This window comes from Aotus nancymaae, unplaced genomic scaffold (genome assembly GCF_030222135.1).
Source record: "Aotus nancymaae isolate 86718 unplaced genomic scaffold, 86718_ANA_hifiasm-v0.15.2.pri h1tg000036l, whole genome shotgun sequence".
Taxonomy (NCBI): Eukaryota; Metazoa; Chordata; class Mammalia; order Primates; family Aotidae; genus Aotus; species Aotus nancymaae.
Window position 1 is genome coordinate 13,855,329 of NW_026988450.1, and position 23,944 is coordinate 13,879,272.

Below are 23,944 nucleotides of genomic sequence, written 5' to 3' on the forward strand. Positions count from 1 at the left end.
TGTATTTCAGTAAATTTATTTTTTTCCAATCTTCAGATATAAGAAAGCTTTTCCATGAAAAACACTGATTATTTATGTCTCACTGTTTAGTTATGAAACATACTGAATTAAGAATCAGAGCCAGTCACATTATAGAAAAGATTCGGTGCCATCCCAATCTTGCCATGAGTAGCAAGTTATTCTAACAGTTTAATCATGGAATTATTCAAAGTTGCTCTGTTAACAAATTGAATACTTTCAATCAAATATGTAACATTGCTGAAATGAAGAAATATTTCCAGTATAAATTGGACTGAACTGATAAATCAGTGACTTCTCCTCTTCAGATTCAGATCTAAAATGATGGTTGTTTTTCCGAGCTGCAAGAAAAAAAAAGTTAATTTTTAAAAAGATCAGATAATAAAATCTTCAAGAGACTACTTTTTAATATTTCTTCCTCTAATCAGTATTATTAAGTGGGAAAATACAAACAAGAAGAAAAATGCAACTGCTCTGCCTATAGAGCAGCCATCCTTTTTATTTCTTTACTTCTCTAATAAACTTGCTTTCCAAAAAAAGAGTGAGAGGGAGAGAAGAAGGGAGAGATGGGAAGGGAAGGAAAGGCAGAAGGGAAGGGGGAAGGGAAGGAAAGGGAAGGAGAAGGGAAGGGAAGGAAAGGGAAGGGAAGGGGGAAGGGAAGGGAAGGAGGAAGGGAAGGGAGAAGGGAAGGAAAGGAAAGGGGAAAGGGAAGGGAATGGAAGGGGGAAGGGAAGGGGAAGGGAAAGAAAAGGAAGGGGAAGGGAAGAGAAGGGGGAAGGGAAGGGAAGAGGAGGGGGAAGGGAAGGGAAGGGGGAAGGGAAGGGGGGAGGAAGGAAAAGGGAAGGGAAGTGGGAAGGGAAGGGAAGAGGGAAGGGAAAGGGGAAGGGGAGGGGGAGGGGGAGGGAAGGGAAGAGGGATGGGAAGGGGAAGGGAAGGGGAAGGGAAGGGAAAGGGGGAGGGAAGGGGAAGGGAAGTTTTGCTTAAAGTCGTAAGACTTACTGGACCTATAATGCTCAACTAAGAAATAAGCTTCTGCAACCAAATTCTCTATTTTGCCCACAAACAGAACACAGCATGAATATGTCTGTGTTTTCATCACCAAAAAGCAGGCAGAGTTTATTAGCTTTCTCCAGTATGCTAATGTCTATAGACAAGTAGCCTTAAAATCACAACCTGGTGGGCATATGTTCAATCTGTATCCTTGTCTTGGAAAAGCAACATCTAATTCTCAGAGACTGTTATAATTAAAGCATTCTTCTATAAAATGGAGAATAAGGGGGAAAATCCAAATAAAAACTATCCAAGAAGAAAGAGCTAGGTGTGGTAGTGTGCACCTGTAGTCTCACTACTCAGGATGCTGAGGCAGGAGGATCCCCTGAGCCCAGGAGTTTGAGGCTGCAATAAGCTATGATCACACCACTGCCTTCCAGCCTGAGCGACAGAGCAAGACCCTGTCAAAAAACAAAACAAAAACACCAAAGAAAAAGAAAGAAAGAAAAAACCCTCAATATTCTTCCTACTGTTGTTCAAGAATTCTGCACACTCAAGCATGTATGATGCTGTTAATTGAAGTAACTGGCCTGGTTTCATGAGAATACCTAATATCTCAAGTTCAGGGCTTCCACATCATTTAACATTTTTATTATTCTTTAAAGTTAAACCTACAGCACTTACAAAACATTTATACAGCAAAAAGGTAGGCAAAAGTTCAGATGAGGGCAATTTCCTTCAAAACTACCCCAGAATGACAAAATTATGTACCCTCATATTACCTTCATTAACAAAGAACTCTGCTAAATAAAATGCAGTTTTCACAGCTTTAGGTGCATGGGAAATGCCATCTGATTTCTTCCACTCATAAGGTGCTTTCTCTGGATGCCACTGGACACCATATACTGGATATTTATATCCTGTGGGAAGAACGCAAATCAGTAACTACTAAGAATGGTTTAAGATGTTACTTATAATGAAATTGGTTTATGTCTTACGTAAAACATTTTATAACTCACAATAGAACACAACGTAAAATTGTACATATTCTCTCAGACACAAAATAATATCCATTCACACTCAATGTGAAAGTTCCCAGTAACACATTTCACTGATTAGCAACCTTTTACAATCTGTAGTACAATTTGCTTTTCGAGATACTCATAACGCAGTAAAAGCTGAGCTGAGGAATCTATCCCCTTCCAAAAGTCAGGTGCACGTTTTATTGGTGATACAAGTTTCTTCCACAATGGGCCTCTTTCTCCCCCGTCTCACAGCATGCTTTCCCCTCCTCCCATAATGACTTATTCATATGAGAATGAACTACGGCAGCCCTTCTGGTGACCTTCCACACAAGCCAGTCTGTCCCAGCCTAAACTGTGTCTCTCTATCAGTCTATGGAATGACTGATGACTTTGTGGTATAAATTTTTTAAATACTTTTAAAAAGTTTAAAAGTTGACATGAAACAAGAAGGGACACAGAACTGTTGACAATTGTTGAAGGTGATACATAGACACCCAGGGGTCATATTACTCTACTTTTACATACACGTGAACAATTCCACAATTCAAAAAAATGTGACTATGTATAATAGTTACTTTCAGAAAAACGCACGTATTTATCTCTTCTTCAGACATGCCATTCCTCATTTTGATGTGAAAAATAAATAAAATCTCCCCTGTTACTTTTTGCTTTGGAATTGTAACCATGAATACCATCAGAAAGTACTTGGAGAAATGAAGAGAATTAATGGAATAAGAGATATGTAGGGGTATAAGCACTGACTGTTCTCATCTCAGCAAGCTTTCTGACTAAACAGCAGGCCACAGAAGGGAAACATTTTATTTTATCCCAGCTTTGTGGGTGTTCATGAGAAGAAACACCTGCCTCATGCAACTCCAGGTACTCAGCTCCCTGCCTCCCCCACTTCCCTGTGACACTGCCCTTTCTCTCTGTTCTGGGACTACATGTGAAGCTACAAGAAAGAGACCCACAGGCTAGGGGAGTAGGAAATTAACTGTTACACACAGTTAACTGAAAGGCAGATCTTGTAGGGTATTTGTCCAATGCATGAAAAGCACTGAGAACAAAAAAAGTCTCAAATCATAATAAGGGTTTATATCTAATAGACTCAGAGACAGAAAGAGAGATGTACATATACATATATATGAGAAGTCTTCAAAAAGCTCATGGAAAATGTGTATTATGCAGAAATTTCAAAATTTTTTGGCACCAAAATAAAATTGCACTAACTTGTATGAACAGGATTGAGTATGAGGCACTAAGAAGGATAAGACATCAGTTTGAAAAGAACCCCTGTAACAGCAATATGAATTTTGCTAAAATTGAAGACACAACAAATAGCAAATTTAAGGTGAAGCATGGATGGAAGAATAGTGAAATCACTGACACTTTATGCAAAGATTATGGGGATAATGCCCCAAAGAAGTCAGCAGTTTACAAATGGATAACTCATTTTAAGATGGAGTAAGACAATGTTGAAGCCCTCAGGGCAGACTATTCACATCCATTTGCCAGGAAAATATGTATCTTGTTCCTGTCCTAATTGAAGAAGACCGACAATAAACAGCAGAACCAATAGCCAACACTATGGTCATCTCAACTTACACAATCCTAACTGAAAAATTAAAGTTGAGCAAACTTTCCACTCAATGGGTGCCAAAACCATTGCACCCAGATCAGGTGCACACAAGAGCAGAGCTTTCAATGTACATTTTTAACGGGTGAGGTCAAGATCCTAGAGCATTACTTTGAAGAACTGCCACTGCAGATGAAGCATAGCTTTATCAGTATGAACCTGAAAACACAATCAACGCAATGGTTACTGAGAGGTGAAAGTGTCCAGTCAAAGCCAAAGTGGACTGGTCAAGAGCAAACGTCATAATGATTTTTTCTGGATGCTCCAAGGCATTTTGCTTCTTGATTTTCTGGAGAACCAAAGAAGAGTAACATTTGCTTTTTATGTGTTTTTAGAAAGTCAGACAAAGCTTTAGCAGATAAACTTCCAAGAAAGCTTCACCAGAGTCCTTCTCCACCATGACAATGTTCCTGCTCATTCCTTTTATTCAACAATGGCTATTTAGTGAGCGTTTTAATGGGAAACCATTAGGACCTTATGGTCCTGATTTGGCTCCTTCTGACTTCTTATTTCCTAATCTTAAAAAATCTTTGTAGGGCATTCATTTCTGTTAATAATGTAAAAAAGACTGCATTTGACATGGTTAAATTCACAGGACCATCAGTTCTTTAGGGATGGACTAAAAGGTTGGTATCATCATGGGCAAAAGTGTCTTGAACTTGATAGAGCTTATTTTCAGAAATAAAGTTGATAGTTTTTATTTTCATATTTTAATTCCATTTTTCCCACAAACTTTTTGAAGTCACTGACATTCAGTAGCAAGTGGGATTTCCTCTTCTTTAGTAAACTGCATTACTAAAAGACCAGTGCAGTTCCCTGAAAACTAGGAATCATGCCCTGCCTCACTGATTTAGAACAAAAGTATCAAAAGTGGAAAGAAAATATGCAAATAATAAAGCATCTCAAGTGTTCTTATCTTGGAGGTATGAGAAATTTTTCAAACGATCCTGGGATGGCCCAGTCAAAAGCAGAACATGGAACCTGATTCCCCAACTTCCAACTCAATGTTCTTTCATTTAAATAATTAGGCATTCATTCAACATCTGTGAGGTTTACATAAAGCCCTGGAAACACAAAGGAGAATTAAGACACAGTTGCTGATCTCAACGAGCTCTTAGTCTAGAGGGATGACAGAACACGAGCAAATACATGTATTAAGAAACATTCCCACGTAGCACAAAGCACCAAGGATGTGGAGAGGAGGAATAATGGGAGAGAAGGCCTCTAGGGATGGCAAGTGGCCTGGGTTTTTCAAGATGGCTATGAGTTCATCAGGAGAAAGGAATGAGAGAAAGGGGGAGCTTTTCAAAGAGGAAAGCACAGGAGAAGCAGTGCAGAGGCAAGAAGCATGGCTCTGTGGCAGGGCTGTGTGTACCAAACAGGTCGTGCAGGGCACCAGCCAGAGGTGAAGGCAGGGAGAGGGCATGGAGGAAATGAGCTGGGAAATCCAGACTTCATCCTCCAATGCAGAAGAGCCACTGAGGAGTTCTGTTCAAGCAATACCATCAGACTGGTACTTCAGTGATCATGAGTGGCTGGCTGGAAGATGGGTTTTTGGCAGATGGTTAATGCTGCTGATGTAGCAAGGTACACTGGATTGGGAGGAAGAAACATGACTAATACTTCCAAAGCCCTTCCATGGTCCCTCCCAAACCTTCAGCCCAGTGAGAATGACTCTCATAATTGTTCATCACTCCATCCTTTCCTTAGATTTACCACTAAACAATACATTGTTTCTTTTTCTGCCAAATTTTAATCATCATATAAATGAAAACATACAGCATATATTTCTTTGTGACCTGCTTCTTTAACTCAAAACTGTCCTCATGATTCATTCGTTCGTACATGCAGGTATGCTCACTGATTTTCATAGCTGTATAGTATTACTTATCCTTGCACTGTTGGACTTCTGGGTCGTTTCCCATTTTTTTGCTTGTATGAACATAACGTCACGTACATTTCTATGTATATGAAATTATTTCATTAAGGTATTTTTTTAACCAATGAATAAAATTGCCAAGTAACAAAACTGGAAAATGTTTGATTTTACTAAGAAAGGCCAAAATGTTTTCCAATCATCAGTGCATGAGAGCACCCGCTGTGCCACATCCTGGGTAACACTAGTTATCAGCAGACTTCTTAATTCTGCCAATCTGGTGGGTATAAAATGGTTTTTTACTTTGGTTTCCATTTGCATTCCCCGATCAGTAATTACACTGAGCAACTTATCTCACCAACCCATAAGCAGATAGGACAATCAAGTTTCTTTTGTATGGTACCTATTCAAATTTCGTATCCTTTTTTTTTTTTTTTTTTTTGTGTGTGTGTGTGTTATGTGAGGTGGAGTCTTGCTCTGTCCCTAAGGCTGGAGTGCAGTGGTGCAGTATCGGCTCACTGAAACCTCCATCCCCTAGGTTCACACAATTCTCCTGCCTCAGCCTCCCGAGTAGCTGGGATTATAGGCATGCACCACCACGCCTGGCTAAATTTTGTATTTTTAGTAGAGATGGGGTTTCACCATGTTGTCCCGGCTGGTCTCCAACTCCTGACCTCAAGTGATCTGCCCACCTTGGCCTCCGAAAGTGCTGGGATACAGGTGTCAGCCACCACACCCAGCCCTTGTATCCATTTTTAATAATCTATCTTTTCTTCTTAAATCATAGTTTTACTTTATATAAGTTGGACACATATCCTTTGTCAATTATGTGTATTGCAAATATTTCCTTTTCTTCTCCGTGTAATTTTCTTTTTCATGAACACAACTTCTTCATTTCATTGAATTCATCAACCTTTCCGTTTATGGTTTGTTTCTATTTTGTTGCTCCTTCCCTTAAACAAGATCATAAAGACATTCTCCTTTATTTCTTCTAAAACCATTGTAGTGTGCCTTTCTCCTTAGGTCTTTTATCCATCTGAAATTTTTTTTTTTTAATATGGAAAAAGAGTCTGTCTCTGTCCTACTTTTTCCCATTCCTTCAAAATCACTTTATCCTCCAGATTCTAACCTTTATTCCAACACATCTGATATTTACATTTACATGTCTGGATGGACATTGGATTCCGAATGCTTCCTTCACATCTATCTTCCAATCTAGCTCATTAATCTCTCCTCAACTATGTCTAATCTTTTGGTTAATTCAATTATAATTTCTTTTTTTTTTTTTTTAAACAGAGTCTCGCTCTGTCATCCAAGCTGCAGTGCAGTGGCACAATCTCAGCTCACTCCAAGTAGCTGGGACTACAGGCACGCACCACCATACTCAGCTTTTTAATTAATTTATTTATTTTTTATTTTTAGCAGAGACAGGGTTTCACCATGTTGGCCAGGTTGGTCTTGAACTTCTGATTTCAGGTGATCTGCCTCGGCCTCCCAAAGTGCTGGGATTACAGGCGTGAGCCACCGCACCTGGCCTCAATTTTAATTTCTAATAGCTAAATTTGTTTTTTTCAAATCTGATTATTTCATGCCTATATTTTCAAGCATTCTTATTTAAAACTTAAAATATATTATAATTTATCTCATAATACTAATATCTACCATTTGTGCAGGTCTGCTTCCACATCTGTTATTTCTGCAAGTTCTCACTCATAGTACATTGCTTGATTGTACATTAGTAGTATTTTGGCTATGAAGTGCTCACATTCCTTCCAACTTCATATATGGAAACTCCTTGAAGCCTGGGATGAACGTCTAGTCCTCTTAAGATAATTATTTATATTTGCTTCAGCCTCACAAGTAAGGGCATTACCAGTCTGAGACAACATTATACAAAATTCTTGCCTTAAGATTTGTCCAACTTCCCAGTTAGTATAATGCTGGCTATACTAGGAGAACAGCCCATCATTATGAACACTCCAAGCCATATTCACTGCCCCTACCCCACTCCCTTAGTGCCAAGGCTCAGGATGGGCAATTTTCCTTGCAATTCTGTAGGCAGGATTCTAGGTATATTTTGAGTTCACCCTTATATTGCAGGCATAGTTTTCCAGGTCCTGCTCCATGAGATACTATTTATATAGAGGGTCCTGACATTGTCTCAAGTTCTCCTGATTCAATAATAATACTGGTTTAAATATTCCACTCAACCCTTAAAATTTTGGACCTGAGTATCTTTATTTCCTTGCTATTTCATCAACGTATTTAATACATTTTTCTATATCACCCACATTTGCTTTGTTGTTGGCCGGAGGACAGCCCGTCAAGGTATTTAATCTTCAATATTGCTAAAAACAGAAGTCATTTTCTTCATTTCTTTCTTCATCCCCGCACCCTTTATTCTTTTTTCTTCTTCACCACCCCATTCAGGAAAATACCCAGGAAAACTGCAATTAATTTGAAACATGGACAAAACAAGTCTCCTGTCTCCCAAAATGCCCTAACTTCCATCTTCAGGCCCCAAAGTAACATGATTTTATTCATAAGTGACATATAAAATCAAAATTTAAAAATATAAAATTAGTAAGTCAAATAAAGTATACATGCGATAATGATTACCTTCCATTGTTGAAATAAACTCAATGTCGCCATCTGTATTTGTAGTTAAGACATTGAAAAATTTCTTTAAATTTTCATTCTTCGTAAAATTCTAGAGTATGAAAATAAAATAGTTACTTTGGCAGTTATTCAAAACGTATTAATTTTGTTGTATAATTAGTGTGATACCTTCATGGAGAGGCTCCACTTATGGAAATTGGCAGTCAGAGGTTCTACTGCTAATGACAGAAACAAGTCAGCAGGAAAATTCTGGAACATTCTGCTCTGCAAGTGACCTGAAATAATTTAAGTACAAGAGAAATAATTTAAACCAAAAACTACAATCCACTGAAGTCACTTATTTGTACCCAAAGAGAAGCCATTATAAAGACCATAATCAAGATGACTAAAGGATAAGCAAAACACATCATTTCCATAGAAATATTCCAATGAAGCACACAAATGTGTTTAACATAAACTCAAATATGCTCCAGATATAAGTAGCTTTCTTCTGGAATTTTAACATAAATAAGTAAAATTCTTCTGATCTATGAATATTGGCAAGCTAGCTATAGAACAGGCAGAGAATCTTAACTAGAGTTCCACAGACAATTCTGAAAAAGTTAAAATTTTCCATGAGTATACTTAATTGCCCAGGAAAGGATCCAAAACTTTCAACATATCTGAGACAGACAAATAAAAATACCAACAATGTAGAAAAGAACATAACCAAGCCCTCAGTAAACAGATCAAAAAGCAATATATCTTAGTGGTCAACTCTGAAGGCTCTATAGTCAGATGCACAGACTCAAATACCAGCAAACAGATTTTGAAAAAAAGAAACTGATGTTTTCAAGGCGACAGTACCAGCTGTTTCAAACCAGACCCCTTATTCTTGCTAGAGACTTCCATGAAAACCACAGCACCTTGAAACATGCCTTTTCTGTATAAACTGGGTTCCGGCAACACACAACCAAAGTACTCTGACCTAATATATGTACTTCCCACAAGGCTTTTGCAATGATTAAGTGAGACAATGGAAGAAAGAGCCTTCAAAAGCATAAAGCATTCTATAAGTTTTATGTATGACTGCTACTTTCCTTGCAAAATCCTTATGAGAATAGAAATAGCTAGTGGCTTCAAGTCTGAGCATTCAGAGATCAAGTAACCTACAATAATCATTATCTAGTTAGACAGAGTGGTATCATTAAGAATCTATCTGGTCTTTGTCCTGGGTTCCTGACGGGAAGCTTCTAAAACCCTTGGAATTCCCAGAGTGATAAAAGTATTTTTCATATGCTAATGTGTTAACTCAAGGTGGGTCCCTCAATTATTTCAGGATGAGGACTAATCATCAGAAAAACTAACTTCATGATTAGAAGGTTGAAACTTTGAGCCAGCCCAATCAATCTCCAAGAATGAAAGAGGGGCTAGAGATTGAGTTCAATCACAAAGCCAATGACTCAATCAATTATACTTTCATAATAATGCTCCAACAAAAACTCTGGACACCAAAACTCACTGGAGTTCCTGATTGCTGAGTAAATACAGCACTTCCCAGTGGCTCAAGCCTGTAATCTCAGCACTGTGGGAGGCCCACAAGATCACCTGAGGTCAGCAGTTTGAGACCAACCTGGTCAACGTGGTAAAAGCTTGTCTCTACTAAAGTACAAAAATCAGCCAAGTGTGGTGGCACTCCTGTAGTCCCAGCTACTCAGGAGGCTGAGGCAGGAGAATTTCTTAAGCCCTGGAGTGGGAGGTTGCAGTAAGCAGAGATCGTGCCACAGCACTCCACTCTGGATGACAGAGTGAGACTCTGTCTCAAATATATATATATGTTAATTTTATATATTAATTATATATATATAGTACTTAGCACAGGGACTAGAAAACATCATCTTATTTAATTCTCTCAAAAAAACCCAAAGGGTTAGACTCTTTTGCAAATGAGGATAGTGAACCTCAGAGAGGTAAAATGATTCCTCAAGGTCAAAGTGAGAAAGTTATAACTCAAAACCAGATTCAATTTCAGAGTTCTTAATCTGACCTCTTAATCAGGACACATAGTCCTGATATCACTAGAAGCAATGAGTTATTAAAATTCACAATTCCTTAAGTCATCCTCATAAATGAGTACAAGGATGGTCATTCACATCTTCCACCTGTGTAAATAATTCAAATGCTAAGGTTATAAGCATTTTTTCTTCAGGGAAAAGGCTAAAAAGAAAATAAAAATAAGCACTTTTACTTTCATATTTGCTACTTACTAACCCAGCCCAGCAAATATTTTTTAGAGGGTTGAAAAGAGGACTCTTACCTCCAGTGAAGTTCAGCGGCATTGCCACGTCAACAGTATCTGTGACAGTTAATAAATACTCTCCACTAACCAGTACTGAAAGTTCTTCAAATCCTAGGCATGTGCCCCACACAGGAAAATAGTCTCCAGCATCAAAACTCTTTGCAAATGGAAAAGAGAAAACTAAGTTTATTCAAACTTCTCAAAATAAAAATTAGCCATATCTTTTGTCATTACTAAACAGGTACCTGAGTTACCCATGGATTTCTGAAGAATTCTCCAGGATCCATAAGTAGACTTAATCTCTCTTCAGACCAAACTCCCACATAGGGTGGAAACCATGAGCTGTGGACACACTGTATATCTTGACTGAAAGACTATAAAAGCCTAAAGACGATTGAGCTTAGCTACTAAAAGTTTGAAACAAGTATTTCAAAGGCTAAAAATGGTTATTTAGGGGAAGATTTAAGGGGGGATTGGTAAGATACTAGGGCCAGCAAGATTAATTTAAAAATCACTGTTAATAGTTGAGGAGAGAAACAGTAAGGGTCTGAGCTATGGTACAAAGGCAGTCCAACTGTGAACACTACAAAGGAGGAGTCAGAGGCTAGGAGGCTCAGCTTGGTAAATGAATACGGAGTCTATGGTAACTGTGAAGAAAGGTCAAATAGGATTGAATGAGTTGGAAAGAACAGATTTCAAGAAGAGGTGAGAATTAACAACATAGAAACAATGCCCATATAAAAAAAAGAGGACAGAGAGAGACATCAGAATGACTACACCATATGAGGACATGATTCACATTAACAAGCATCAAGAGAGGGCCAGTCAGCAGGGCTCTGAGAGTCTCTGGAAGCCCAGGATTAGATGAAGCACATGGGAAATAGGCAGGAACAGCCAAGAATAGGTGCCTCTAAGTTAAAGGTGTGATAAGGTCAAGGGTAATTGTGAAGGAAGCATTTCCATCTGTTAAAAAATGAACTATTCTTACAAAAACTTACAAAAACCCATCTGGAATAATAATCAATAACTGATATTTACCTGTATGGAGAAGTTGTAAAATATTTTGGCCACCTCAGCATAATCTGAGCGCTCGAGGTCAACACTTCCTCCAGGGAAAAGGATTCTGAAACAATATCGCATAAATCAAATAGGGTCTATTTTGCCACCCCCAACCCATACTATACACACAGAAAACAATCTTTTTATTTTAAAACAATTTTTCTTATTACATAAGCAGTAAGATCCTTGAAGAAAATTAGAAAAGTAAAGCAAGAAAGAAAATAGAAAGTATTTAGAATCCTAGCCATTCAGAAACGACAGCACTTTAGTGCATATTTTCCCAAAACTTCTTCAATACGTTTATTTAATGAAATAGAGTGTGAAAGAACTAAAAGTAAATAAGTAGGAGAGGGGCAAGAGTACACAGAGCTAGAAATCAAGGACAGACAAAATTCCACGTAGAGCCAGGTTAAATGAAGGTGATCAGTGATCCCAAATGAATTGCAGGTCCATAATTGTGGTTAGGTTTTAGCTCACAAATAATTTATTTTAACTGTAAAGAACAAGCTGGTCATAAAAATATATTTAAGCTAGAATTAAATATCTGTAAGCATTTAATTCTTATCACCCTAGGTCTCTTCAGATATAGGCACAGTATTAGAACACTTTTTTCAAGAAACATAATTATGATTCTAGAAAAAGTATAGGAAAAGAAGGCAGTCATAAATATTTGATATTATTTTACCTACTCATACAGGTAAAATATAGAAAAATATTTTACCATGTTTTTATGCCAACTTTTAAAATTAAACTTTAAATTTAAAATTTATAGCAAGGTCTTGAAAGAACCAATGATATTAAAAGAGGTAACAAAAATAAGATTAAACAATTAAACATACTAAAATTTTGAAAATATTTAAATAAGAGTTTGAGATATGTGAAATATCACTTGAGAGATTGTTGTTATTCAAGAAAGATATTCTGTTTCTTCCATGAGCCAGGCTCAGGGCTAGCCTGGAAAGACAAACATGAGTGCTTTTTGCTGTCAGGAAGAACACAGAGTCTGGCAGAAAACATATAAACATCTGTGTGGAAGAACATCTGCCACAAAACCAAGCAAAAACTCCCACAATCAAAAGTGGCTTAGTGAAGACTCATCAGCAGTTCTCTCTTTCCACTAACTCAGTTGTTTTTTTTTTTTAATTTTTATGTTTTGCATCCCAGGTCTCCAGCTTGCAGACATTAACTTAGTATTTAAAAAGCTGCCTCTGACCAAATCTGGTATGTCTAACCCCAAAGTCCTTTCATGCAGCTAAACCTGACTGTTCCTCCTATATGACAATCTCCTTAAAGCATGGCTCTGTCTGTTCATCTCTGTATTCCCCTGCAAAATACTATGGAGTCCACTGCATAAAAGAGACTCAATAAAGGTACTTTAGAAGTCGCATTAGAATACTGCTCATTTTCTGGTGACACTCAGAGATATAAATAAGGCTCCCAATTTACCCACTTTGGAGTGAGCTTTCAGTGACCACATGGGAGAGAAACGGAGCCTACAGGAGTGAGAATTAGAGGCAATGCAGAAAACAGGCGAAGAAGATAGAAAATGGACTCCTTTTGCTGGTTTGCATGAAGATACACTGAGCATCTGGACAGGCTAGCTCCCGTAAGTACGTACGCCTATCTACACTGCTACTTCATTTCAGATTCTTTTCCAAACAGGAATGCAACTGGGGAGGGGGTGGGAAGGAAATGAAGTGATTCAAAAAGTCTATATTCAAGGTTCTACTATTATATTCTAGTCTGGACTTAACGATCTTTGTCCATGCCAAAGTACCTTGCACACAGCACGTACTGGGCGTTGTAAATGTTTTACTAAATTGAACCGATTTTACAGGAAATATTTATTGAACCAAACTGAAGGTAAATAATTTTCTAAACATGGCTTTTTATAAGAAACAATAAATTAGCATAGGTTTAGAAGTAAAAATAATAATAAAGCTCTTTTTAAAAAATGTTTCACAGTAAAATACTTCTTCCCACTCTACTCCCAATCAGAAACTACTGCCATTAAAATCTGTTGCGTTGATTTGGTAGAAATATGCGTTATCTCCTCACCTCTACCTTTAACAGAAAGCAAACAGGGTGTATGCTATACACACCATTACATGCCTTGCCTTTTTCAAATAACACTATTGTATTGTTCATAGAACAATGGTGATCCAAGTCAGCATCTATACATAGCTACATTTTTTTTAATTCCTGTATCGTATTCTAGTAAATGTACGTAGTCTGTTTTATTTAACCAACTTCCATCTGATGGACTACTGGGTGACTGTCAGACAATATTACTAATACAGTGCATTTATTTGGGTCTAAGTCTTCATGCAAGGTGGAAATATATTTATAAAATAAAATTCCTCCTCAAGTTCCCAGGTCAAAGACTGTATGTGCTTCTAATTTCAATAGGTATTGCAATACTGCCCCAAAACAGACTACATGATTTACATTTCCTCTAATGAATTATGAGCATACTTGTTTCCTCACAGACCCTGTTATAAGCAAATTTTCTGACCTCTGCCAACTTGGTAATTAAATGTTTTTGATTGCTGTAACTAGCCTTCTTTCCTAAAAGTAAGAGTAATGGTAACGGCAAACATTTTTTTTCATTTTTTCATTCTCTGAGAGCTAACATATCTTTTATGGTGAAGCTAGAGGATAGAACATTTTTTTTCAATTTACATGAAAAAAAATCAACATCCTCAGACTCTGGACTTACAAACCCCATATGCAAGCAGTATGCATGCCATTCAAGGTAGCTTCAAAACATTTAAGATGAGCATTAAAAGAATGAAGATATATGTCACTCATTAAAAAAATTGTATGTGTCTACCATGTAACAATTACACATTTCCTAACCTGCCTCTTCCTCTTTTGAAGGATTTTCACATCTCTCAAGAAAATCTATCCTATAAAAGAACTCAGAAAACTAATGTTATACCACTCTAAGATAGTTACATAGAAACATGTATAATATTTATACAGTTTCTTTTACAAAAGCAGACATATATGTAGACCACTCATACACTGTATCAAACCAGTGCTGTCAACTTACCCATTAATAGATTTGAAAAGTATTTCATACTCTTTCTCTGTAAGATCCAGCCTGAAAACAATAAAAACAGTTACTGTTGTATTTGTGCAACTTGGAAGTAAACCTCTAAATAAAGTCACCACATTACTTTTAAAAAGCCAAAGGCAAAATACTTTTTAATTACTAGACAATATTACCTCTCTACTTTCCTAGAGGCATTTTTGCAAACCACTTGAAAGCCACATAATTCTATCCTAGTTTTGCTAATGAGAAAAGTAAATATGTTTTTTTGTGGCCTAATGTAATTTAATATTGTGAAGTATGTGTTAGTATGCAAAGCATTAAAGACCGTGAGATTTGGGCACCAGTAATTTCTCTACTAACCAAGAACTACTAAAAGAAATGTAAGGATACTCAGTAGTTTTTTTTTTTTTTAATTGCATTTTAGGTTTTGGGGTACATGTGAAGAACATGTAAGATTGTTGCATAGGTACACACGTGGCAGTGTGATTTGCTGCCTTCCTCCCCTTCACCTTTATCTGGCATTTCTCCTATGCTATCTCTCCCCAACTCCCCACCCCCCTCTGTCCCTCCCCTATTTCCCCCCAACAGACCCCAGTGTATAGTGCTCCCCTCCCTGTGTCCCTGTGTCCTCATTGTTCAACACCCGCATATGAGTGAGAACGTGCGGTGTTTGATTTTGTGTTCTTGTGTCAGTTTGCTGAGAATGATGGTTTCCAGGTTCATCCATGTCCCTACAAAGGATGCAAACTCATCGTTTTTGATGGCTGCATAATATTCCATGGTGTATATGTGCCACATTTTCCCTGTCCATTAGTTTTATACAGAGACTCTTTTAAAGAACTTTATTATCATGTCTATTTAACTACAGGCAGATTGAAAACAATATAAATAAATGCCAAGTCTCTGCTTCATTTCACCCCAACAAACTAGTTGCAACCGTCTGGGGACTACTGTGCATTCCAAAGTCAAGATGGTTCAGATCTAGTCTGAACTGATGGACTACAGAGAGATCACTGCAGACAGGCCTAACTGCCCAGGTAATCACTCTGAAAGACCCTTGATCAAACACCCCTTAAGAGCCTCCTAACAATTGCTGTGCTATTCGTGACTTTATTCCCTTTCTCCAGAAAAAAAAGATGGGATTAATCTGTGACATATGGCAACAACATTTACTAAGTCACAGTAAGATATTTGCTCTCCCAAAATTTCAATAAAATGCAACAAACAACAGGGAAGAGAGTATCGAATGGGTGAAATCCTTTCAAGAACTTTCCCACATTTAGCAGCCTTCTGTTCCTGTGAGAGAATAAATGGTACCTGCCCTCTCAACCTGCCTAAAAGAAGCAGACTTACAATTAGATGTCAACTAGTCCATTTCTGCCCCCAAAGAAGTTTTAAAGGGAGGTAAGTTCCCTCACACCCATTACTAACTAAACACCTGTGATATCCAGAATTCAGGCTGTGCTTTGTCAGCAAACAACTTTGGGATCTACTCTAAGTCCAAACCAGCTGTGCAAGTCCACGTCTGTTATTCACAAGTTCATAGTAATCCCTTCCTGGCAGAGAGCCACAAAGCAATGGGTGATACCAGGACAATGCTTAACATGATCTTAAGAGGAGAAAACACTGACAGGTAGCCCTGCTTTGGAAAGCTATAGGGAGGTGAAATATGAATCTGCATGTTCCCAGTATTCTGCCAGTCTAATCTCCCCAGATTGTGGTAACAAAAAGGAACCAACCAGTCAGGACCCAGAACTATTCCCATGGATATTTAAACTAGAATGGGCAACCACCACAATCAGGGACCAAAATGGATTTAGATCACCCAGCTGCACTCCAAGGACTCCTGCCAGCTAGTGGTACAAGCTAGTTTCAGTCATTGGATTAATTCTAAATAAATGGCTCCCACACTGTCCATGACTATAGTTTTGGTCCCCACTTACCACTATCAAGGGGCCTAATCGTCACAGGGGAAGGAGTGTGCCAGGTTACAACTCTGGTACATTGGGGCCCTGGCAGACAAAACAGGCAAAGGTACACTTTTTGAATACAGCTGTTAGTTGCATGTTGTCAGACATTTCTTGAAACAAAAGCCCCTTTCAACAAGGCATGAGAAACAGTTTACTCTCCCCTTAACTATTAAAACATGGCTTCACCCTGATGATGATGGCAAATGACACAAAGTTTTAGCAGCATGAAAAGGATGGTAGACATTGTTGCCAATAGGGAGTGTTCGCCCCATTTAAACCCAATCTAGATAACTGTCTTCAAAAGAACTAACAATTCAGACTCTTATGAAGTCTGATTTGTAGTCCTCGGGGTTTTTTTGAGACATAGTCCAGTTCTGTAGCCCAGGCTGGAGTGCAGTACATCTCAGCTCACTGCAACCTCTACCTCCTTGGCTCAATGATCCTCCCACCTCAACCTCCTGAGTAGCTGAGGCCATAGGTGCATGCCACCATGCCTGGCTCATTTAAAAAAAAAGCTTTTTGTAGACAGGGGTTTTGCCATGTTGCCCAAGCTGGTCTTGAACTCATGAGCTTAAGCGATCTTCCCACCTCAGCCTCTCAAAGTGCTGGAATAACAGATGTGAGCCACTGCACCCAGCCTGATTTGTGTTTTAAAATGCTGTGTGAACAAAACATGTTTTAAAATCAAAAGCAGCAGTCCATGGACTGCTGTATGCTACCTCTAAGGAAGCAGGACATTCTGTTTTCTGCTAGTCCCACACTGGGAATTTATGACAACCTGAGAGCACCAAGCACCTGAGAGAGAAGGCAGCGAAAAGAAGGTGGAAGGAAACCAAAGATAAATTTCTTGACCTATTTCAGAATGTTTCCTAACTCTCCCACCTCTTTCTTTTCACTTCTAAACCACAGACGTCGACTCCCAGTATCCAAAATTCAGAAATGAACCTAACAACATCATGATCATTTCAAACTTATCTTGCATCAGGTAATCCTTCGCAGGCTAGTCCATGAACTTAGCCCCTTGTATTACACCATTTCAACAGGATTGCATGATTCAAACAATATACCTTAAATGAACTCTGAGAAACCAAGCTGGAAATTAACTTACATGCTGACAGTCATGTTCTCAGCCTCTCTCATAAATACTAATATTCTGCAAAGTCATCCAGTTTCAAAACTCCCATGATTTCAAAACTTCCATCATCCTCATCTATTTCTTCTTCCCTGTGTCCTTTTATTAGTCATCACATATTGGTGATTTTTTTTTTTTTTTTTTTAACAACACTTACCTATCAATCCCACACCACCGGTCTAAGCTAAGCCCTCAACACTTCACACCTAGCCTACTGCAACCATCTCTAAACTGGTCTACTTGCCTTTAGGCATTCTGTGTGTTTTTTTTAAAGACTTTGTTTTTTAGAGTCATTTCAGGTTCACAGCAAAATTAAGGGAAGATTAAGGATTTTCTATATAACCCCTACCCCAAAACATGCATAGCTTCCTCCATTAACATCTTGGGTGGTACACTGTAACATTTGATAAAAATACACTGACACATCATATTTGCCCAAATCCTAGTCTACAATGGAGTTCATTCTTGGAATTGTACTATCTTCAATTTTTTGGATGAGTTTGAGAAGACTGTTATTAATTCTGCTTTAGACGTTTGGTAGAATTCACCAGTGAAGCCAGTTGGTCTTGGGCTTTTCTGTGTTGAGAGGCTGTTGATTACCAATTCAATCTCTTCACCAATGATAGGCTTGTTTCCTATTTTTTTATGATTCAGTCTTAGTAGACTATGATTCTAATAATTTATTCGTTTCTTCTAGGTTACACACTTTGTTGGCATATAGTTTCTTATAAGTAGTCTTTTATGAACCTTTTTATTTCTGTAGCATTAGTTGTAATGTCTCCTCTTTCATTTATGATTTTACTTCATTTATTTTGTAAAATTTCAACTTTTATTTCAGATTCAGAGGGTATGTGTGCAGATTTGTTACATGGGTATATGTGTGATGCTGAGGTTTGGGGTACAAATGATCCTGTCATGTAGATAGTGAGCACAGTATCCAATAGGTAGTTTTTCAGCCCTTATCCCCTTCTCCGTTTAGTAGCCCCCAGCATCCATTGCTGCCCTCTTTGGGTTTATGTGTACTCAGTGTTTAGCTTCCACTTAAGTGAGAACATGTGGTATTTGGTTTTCTGGACCTGCATTAAGTGACTTGAGACAATGGCCTCCAGCTGCATCCACATTGCAGCAAAGCACATGATTTTGTTCTTTTTCATAGCTGCTCTACCTGTTGTTGGTCCCTCTTATCTCCCACCCACACTGTCAGCACTAACATCCTAGAAGAACAGCTTGCATTAAAAAGCTTTCTTGATGAAAACTCTGAAACACTGTGCAGAAGACTGTCTGGAGCCTCTTCCTCAGCTCTAATACTCTGGTGTTGTATGGGTTCCAAATAAAATTTCATTTGAAAAATTAGATATGCTACTAAAATATGAAAGACTAATATCAAAAGCGAATGATAATCTTGGTGTAGAAACAGTTAATTTAAATGTAAAAGATCATGAGAGAAGACAATTCTTATAAATCGAAACCTAAAACCATTTTGTGGTACAAGTCTCTAAATTGTAATATTTGCATTTTATTATTAAATGTAATAACATTTGAACAGAACTTTTGTTATAATTTTTGATGAGGAATTATTTATAAAAACAGATTGTACAGAATAATGTGTTGTGAAATCACTTAAAATGGATTAGATGAGGGTGCTGAAAGATTCTAACATACATTAATTTTAGCTGACAAGATGTTATAAATACTTACAAAATTTGGGTTGTTAGCTCCTTCCAAATGAAAAATATGGAAAGAATTCAGTTCTAAATGAAAATATGAGATGAATCTTTTTTTAAATTTATTTATTTTTTATTTTGAGACAGAGTTTCACTCTTGTTACCCAGGCTGGAGTGGAATGGCGTGATCTCAGCTCACCACAACCTCTGCCTCCTGAGTTCAAGCAATTCTCCTGTCTCAGCCTCCCAAGTACCTGGGACTACAGGCATGGTGGCATAGCTAATTTTTGTATTTTTAGTAGAAATGGGGTTTCACCATGTTGACCAGGATGATCTCGATCTCTTGACCTTGTGATCCACCCACCTCGGCCTCCCAAAGTGCTGGGATTATAGGTGTGAGCCACCACGCCCAGCCGAATCATTTTATTCTTATAGGAACATTTTATCACAAAATAATGTGGCGCCTTTAAAAGCACAATACCTATAGTCTACACTGAAGCATCACTAATGCAATAGTAATTTAAAAATTTTTAAAGTAGAGTGTGAAGGTATTTTAAAAGTCATCTTCTAAAAACCTCCTTCATTCCCTAAATGTTCTCTTATCCTAATATTATGAAAGAAAGCTGGCTAAATTGTAGATTCATTTTTAAATATTTTTTTTATTTCAATAGCCTTCGGGGTAAAAATGGTTTTGGGTTACATGGATGAATTTTTCAGTGGTGAAGTCTAAAATTTCAATGTACCAGTCACCCAAGTAATGTACACTCTACCCAATATGTAGTTTTTTATCCCTCACCCCTCAACCACCCTCTCCCCCTCTGAGTTTCCATAAATTTTAGATTATTTTACTCCATTACCTTCATAGTGTCTGTGAGGACCAATTTTTCTGGAGTAAAGAAAACTATCATTTCATTCTTGATGCTAATGCATACGACATACAGTACCTCTAATGACGTTACAGGTAACACACAGCTTCCCACATTAAACAATTCCAAGAGAGACGCTAAGCAACAAGCATCTGGCTAAAATCAGATGCAATGTTACTGCATTTAAACACTGTAATCATAAGAGAGAAAGTACAAATTTTACAGATATTATGCAGTAATTATTTTTGTTTTTTTAGACGCAGTCTCACTCTGTCGCCCAAACTGGAGGGAAGTGGTGTGATCTCAACTCACTGCAACCTCCACCTCCCTGGTTCAAACGATTCTCCTGCTTCTGCCTCCCCAGTAGCTCAGATTACAGGTGTGCACCACCACACCTGGCTAATTTTTGTATTTTTAGTAGAGATGGGGTTTCACCAGGTAGGCCAGGCTGGTCTTGAACTCCTGACCTCAGGTGGTCCACCCACCTCAGCATCCCAAAGTGCTGGGATTACAGGCATGAGTCACTGCACCCAGACATATGCAGCAATTTTTTATACAAAATAAAAAAAACACTAGATCATACCTTACTGGTACAACTCTTGCACCTGCAGACTCCAGATACTTTACATAGGATGCAGCAATATAGTATCTTCCATAGTTTTTCATGACTTTATTACGGCATTTTTGCATTAATACTCCTAATAACAAAAAAATAGTTTAGTTCAAGCAAGTTTCTTTTCTTCTTGCTCAGAAACTGAAATATATCACAGCAAAAAATATATTTTATTACTTCATTTCACAGAATTAAACAGGAAGTTTCTCCTGTGCGTCCATCTAAAGGCTGTGGGAAAGACACGGGAGGCTGATCTTAGTTTCAAGTAGATCTTTCCCACACTGCATCAGGGAGGCCAAATAAGCCCCCAAAGAAGGCTTACAGTAGCACTTGCAGCCTTCACACAACTGTACACCTAGAATCCATCTCAAGAATACAGATCCTTAAATCTACAAGGCCGCCACTCCTTTCCCACACATACTCACAGATCCACAATTCCCTGACAATGAAGCGAAGGAGTGAAAATATCTTCCATCCACATCTCTCCAACATTATCTTAGCCCAAGTTATCAATATCTCTCCTCTCCCCACCACACTATTATAATAGACTCTAAGAAGGTCTTGCTACATCTTTTCTTAAGAGCTCCCCCAAGCACCAAGCAGCTGTCCACATAGAAGCAAATTGGATCATATCACCATTCCTATTCCTACAGTCATTCAATATATACTGTTGAATCATACCACATGCCAGGCAACGAACTAGGTGCTGAGGACACACAACTATGAGTGAACCAAACAAAAACCCCTGCCCTGTGTGCACTAATTCGAGAATATAGCAGGGAGGGGAGAGAGGATGAACAATAAACAAGACAAAAAGGCACAATATATAGAGTGATGGCTCATCCTAAGCACTAAGGAGGGAAAGAAGGAGGGAAGGAGATCCCATCTATGGAGGAGAGGACAGTCTCTTCAACACAGTGGCCAGGCAAGTCCTCCCTGAGAAGGTAAAACATGACATTTGAGCCAGGACCTCAGAGAGGTAAGAGAGTAAACCATATTCATGTATCTGGGAAAAGAGCAATCCACGACAAAGGAAAAGCAAGTGTAAAGGCCAGGAGTCAGGAATGTGCCTGTCATGCTGCAAAGAATCCATATTAGAACGAGGTGAGTGAAGGCAGAACGCAATAGGAAATGAGATCAGGGAGAGATAAATCAGCAAGCAGGTGTCACCACCTTGTTTAACTACCTCAGTGGGTCCCTAAACTTTAATAAAGTCTGTAAGACCCTGTGTGCTCTGCCCCACCCATCTCTCTGGCCTCCTTTTATCAGTGAAACCCAGCCCCAGCACAGTACAACAACCAGTCTACATCAAAACACGTCTGTAGAGTGAGTACCTGTGCCTACTCCTATTCAGCACCTCAGCATCTGGAACACTTTCAGTGTCTCTGTAGGCCACCTGACAAGAAGAGCAGCTGTCTGTATTACTCACTTTTGTATTCCCAGCTTCTTACAATTGGCATTCACCAGGTATTCAGGTAACATGTCAAACGCCAAAATTTGTTTATAAGACTTTTTCTCCTTGCTGGTAGGTAAGATCATCTTCACTAAGGAATATAACATTTGGCTAGGGAACGAAGAACTAGGAGTGTCATAGGAAATGGAGTGGTACAGGGTACATGGGGTGAGGTATCACAGAGGAGACATGGGGCATCATGGGAGTACAAGGATACCAGAAACAGAAGTACATGAGAGTGAGTTCCAACAACAACCCCCGCTCCCCTCGGCCCACGCATACTCACTTTTCCCATCCCTGGGAAAAGAGCTCAGCCTGTACTCCCTGTCCCTCAAAATGTGACCAAAATTCCACCCACACTTTAAGGCCATCTCACAACTTTTGTGGCTTCCTTGTCATCTTTTAATCCTCTGCACTTCCTTGGGCAAGACTGTGCACATAATAGGTACTCAGTTAACAATTTTGTGTTAACTGATCTCAGTGACCACAACCAAAGTCCCTTTTTAAAATATATGACACAGGACTACCCCGGGTTCTAGGAAAGGGATAAAGAGCCCCTCTGTTTTGTTTGTTTGTTTTTTGTTTTTCTGTTCTCTGGACGCAAAATATGCAACCTGTTACATTAATTATAGTTTTGGTTAGTTCGTCGAGAATCAAATCACCATGTTAAACAGCTATGAAATAAGTTCCAAATATTAGTAAGCAACCCATTTGAAAATTGGGCACTACCCATATAAAAAACATTCATCTACTTTCTGTTGAGTTACAGAATACGGTAATCATCTTCGTAGAAGAAGAAAAAAATAGTATGAAAGGCATAATCCTACAGCCAAAATAAAACTAATGTTAATGTCCATACACAAATTTCTTTTGGCAAATTTTAACCCCAGGATGATTTCTCCTAGGTAGCTTTCCCTGAGTCTGTCTCAAATATGTGTTTTGGTAACACAAACTGATTTTACTATCTCTTTAAAACACAAATGTGTTGGAAACGAAAAACTGTGTGCTTCATTTTAACACCAAATAGAACCGACATTAGGTTATTAGCCACTGCTGTCCTCTGCTATGGACATGACAAAATCCAAGTTACACCTTAATTTCTTGATTTTATATTATAATATACTGGTATCTTAAATACGCCCTCAACCCGAGACGTTTTAACAAATATAATGCATGTACAGCATTTGTAGATGTAAATGAGTAAAAATCCCCAACTATGTGCGAAAAAGAAATGTTTTCTTTTAGTAGAAATTCCTAGCTGTGTACAAAAAAGAAAATCCGCAGCATTCTTCACAGTGCACCCCCTCCCTCCCATCTTTAAAAGCCGTATGAGTCTAAAGGAATGAACGAGGCACCTGAACCACGTACATTTCAGTACGACCCAAATGGTACCCAGGCCGGGTTCTTCCCCGCACCAAAAGGGAAGGCACACATCGGGGTTTTCCCCGACGGGACGTGCCAGCTGGAGCGCGGCGGCAGAAGGCGACCAGCGCCGACATCCAGCCCCTCCCAGCCTGCCGCGGCCCCGCACAGCCTCCTTACCGATGATGGGCTTCTTGGCGGTGTCGCCGTAGGGTCCGGACAGCCCGAGGCTCGCCGCCCCGCAGAGGAGCAGGTCCAGCAAGCACAGCAGGCGGCCCAGGCTCGCCATGGCACTCGCCGCCTCCCGCCGCCTTTCAAAAGCTCT

General features: G+C 38.7%; 1 protein-coding gene across 1 annotated transcript; it reads right to left on the reverse strand.

The window, feature by feature from the left end:
• On the reverse strand, nt 1-23,944 carry GGH (gamma-glutamyl hydrolase). The gene is made up of 9 exons (XM_012463716.2): nt 23,800-23,944; nt 20,775-20,889; nt 14,557-14,607; nt 11,481-11,565; nt 10,461-10,599; nt 8,333-8,439; nt 8,165-8,255; nt 1,791-1,928; nt 1-359 (listed from the first exon to the last, which is right to left on the reverse strand). Exons 1-9 carry the CDS (start codon nt 23,906-23,908, stop codon nt 238-240), a joined length of 957 nt encoding a protein of 318 aa, XP_012319139.2. The 5' UTR covers nt 23,909-23,944; the 3' UTR covers nt 1-237.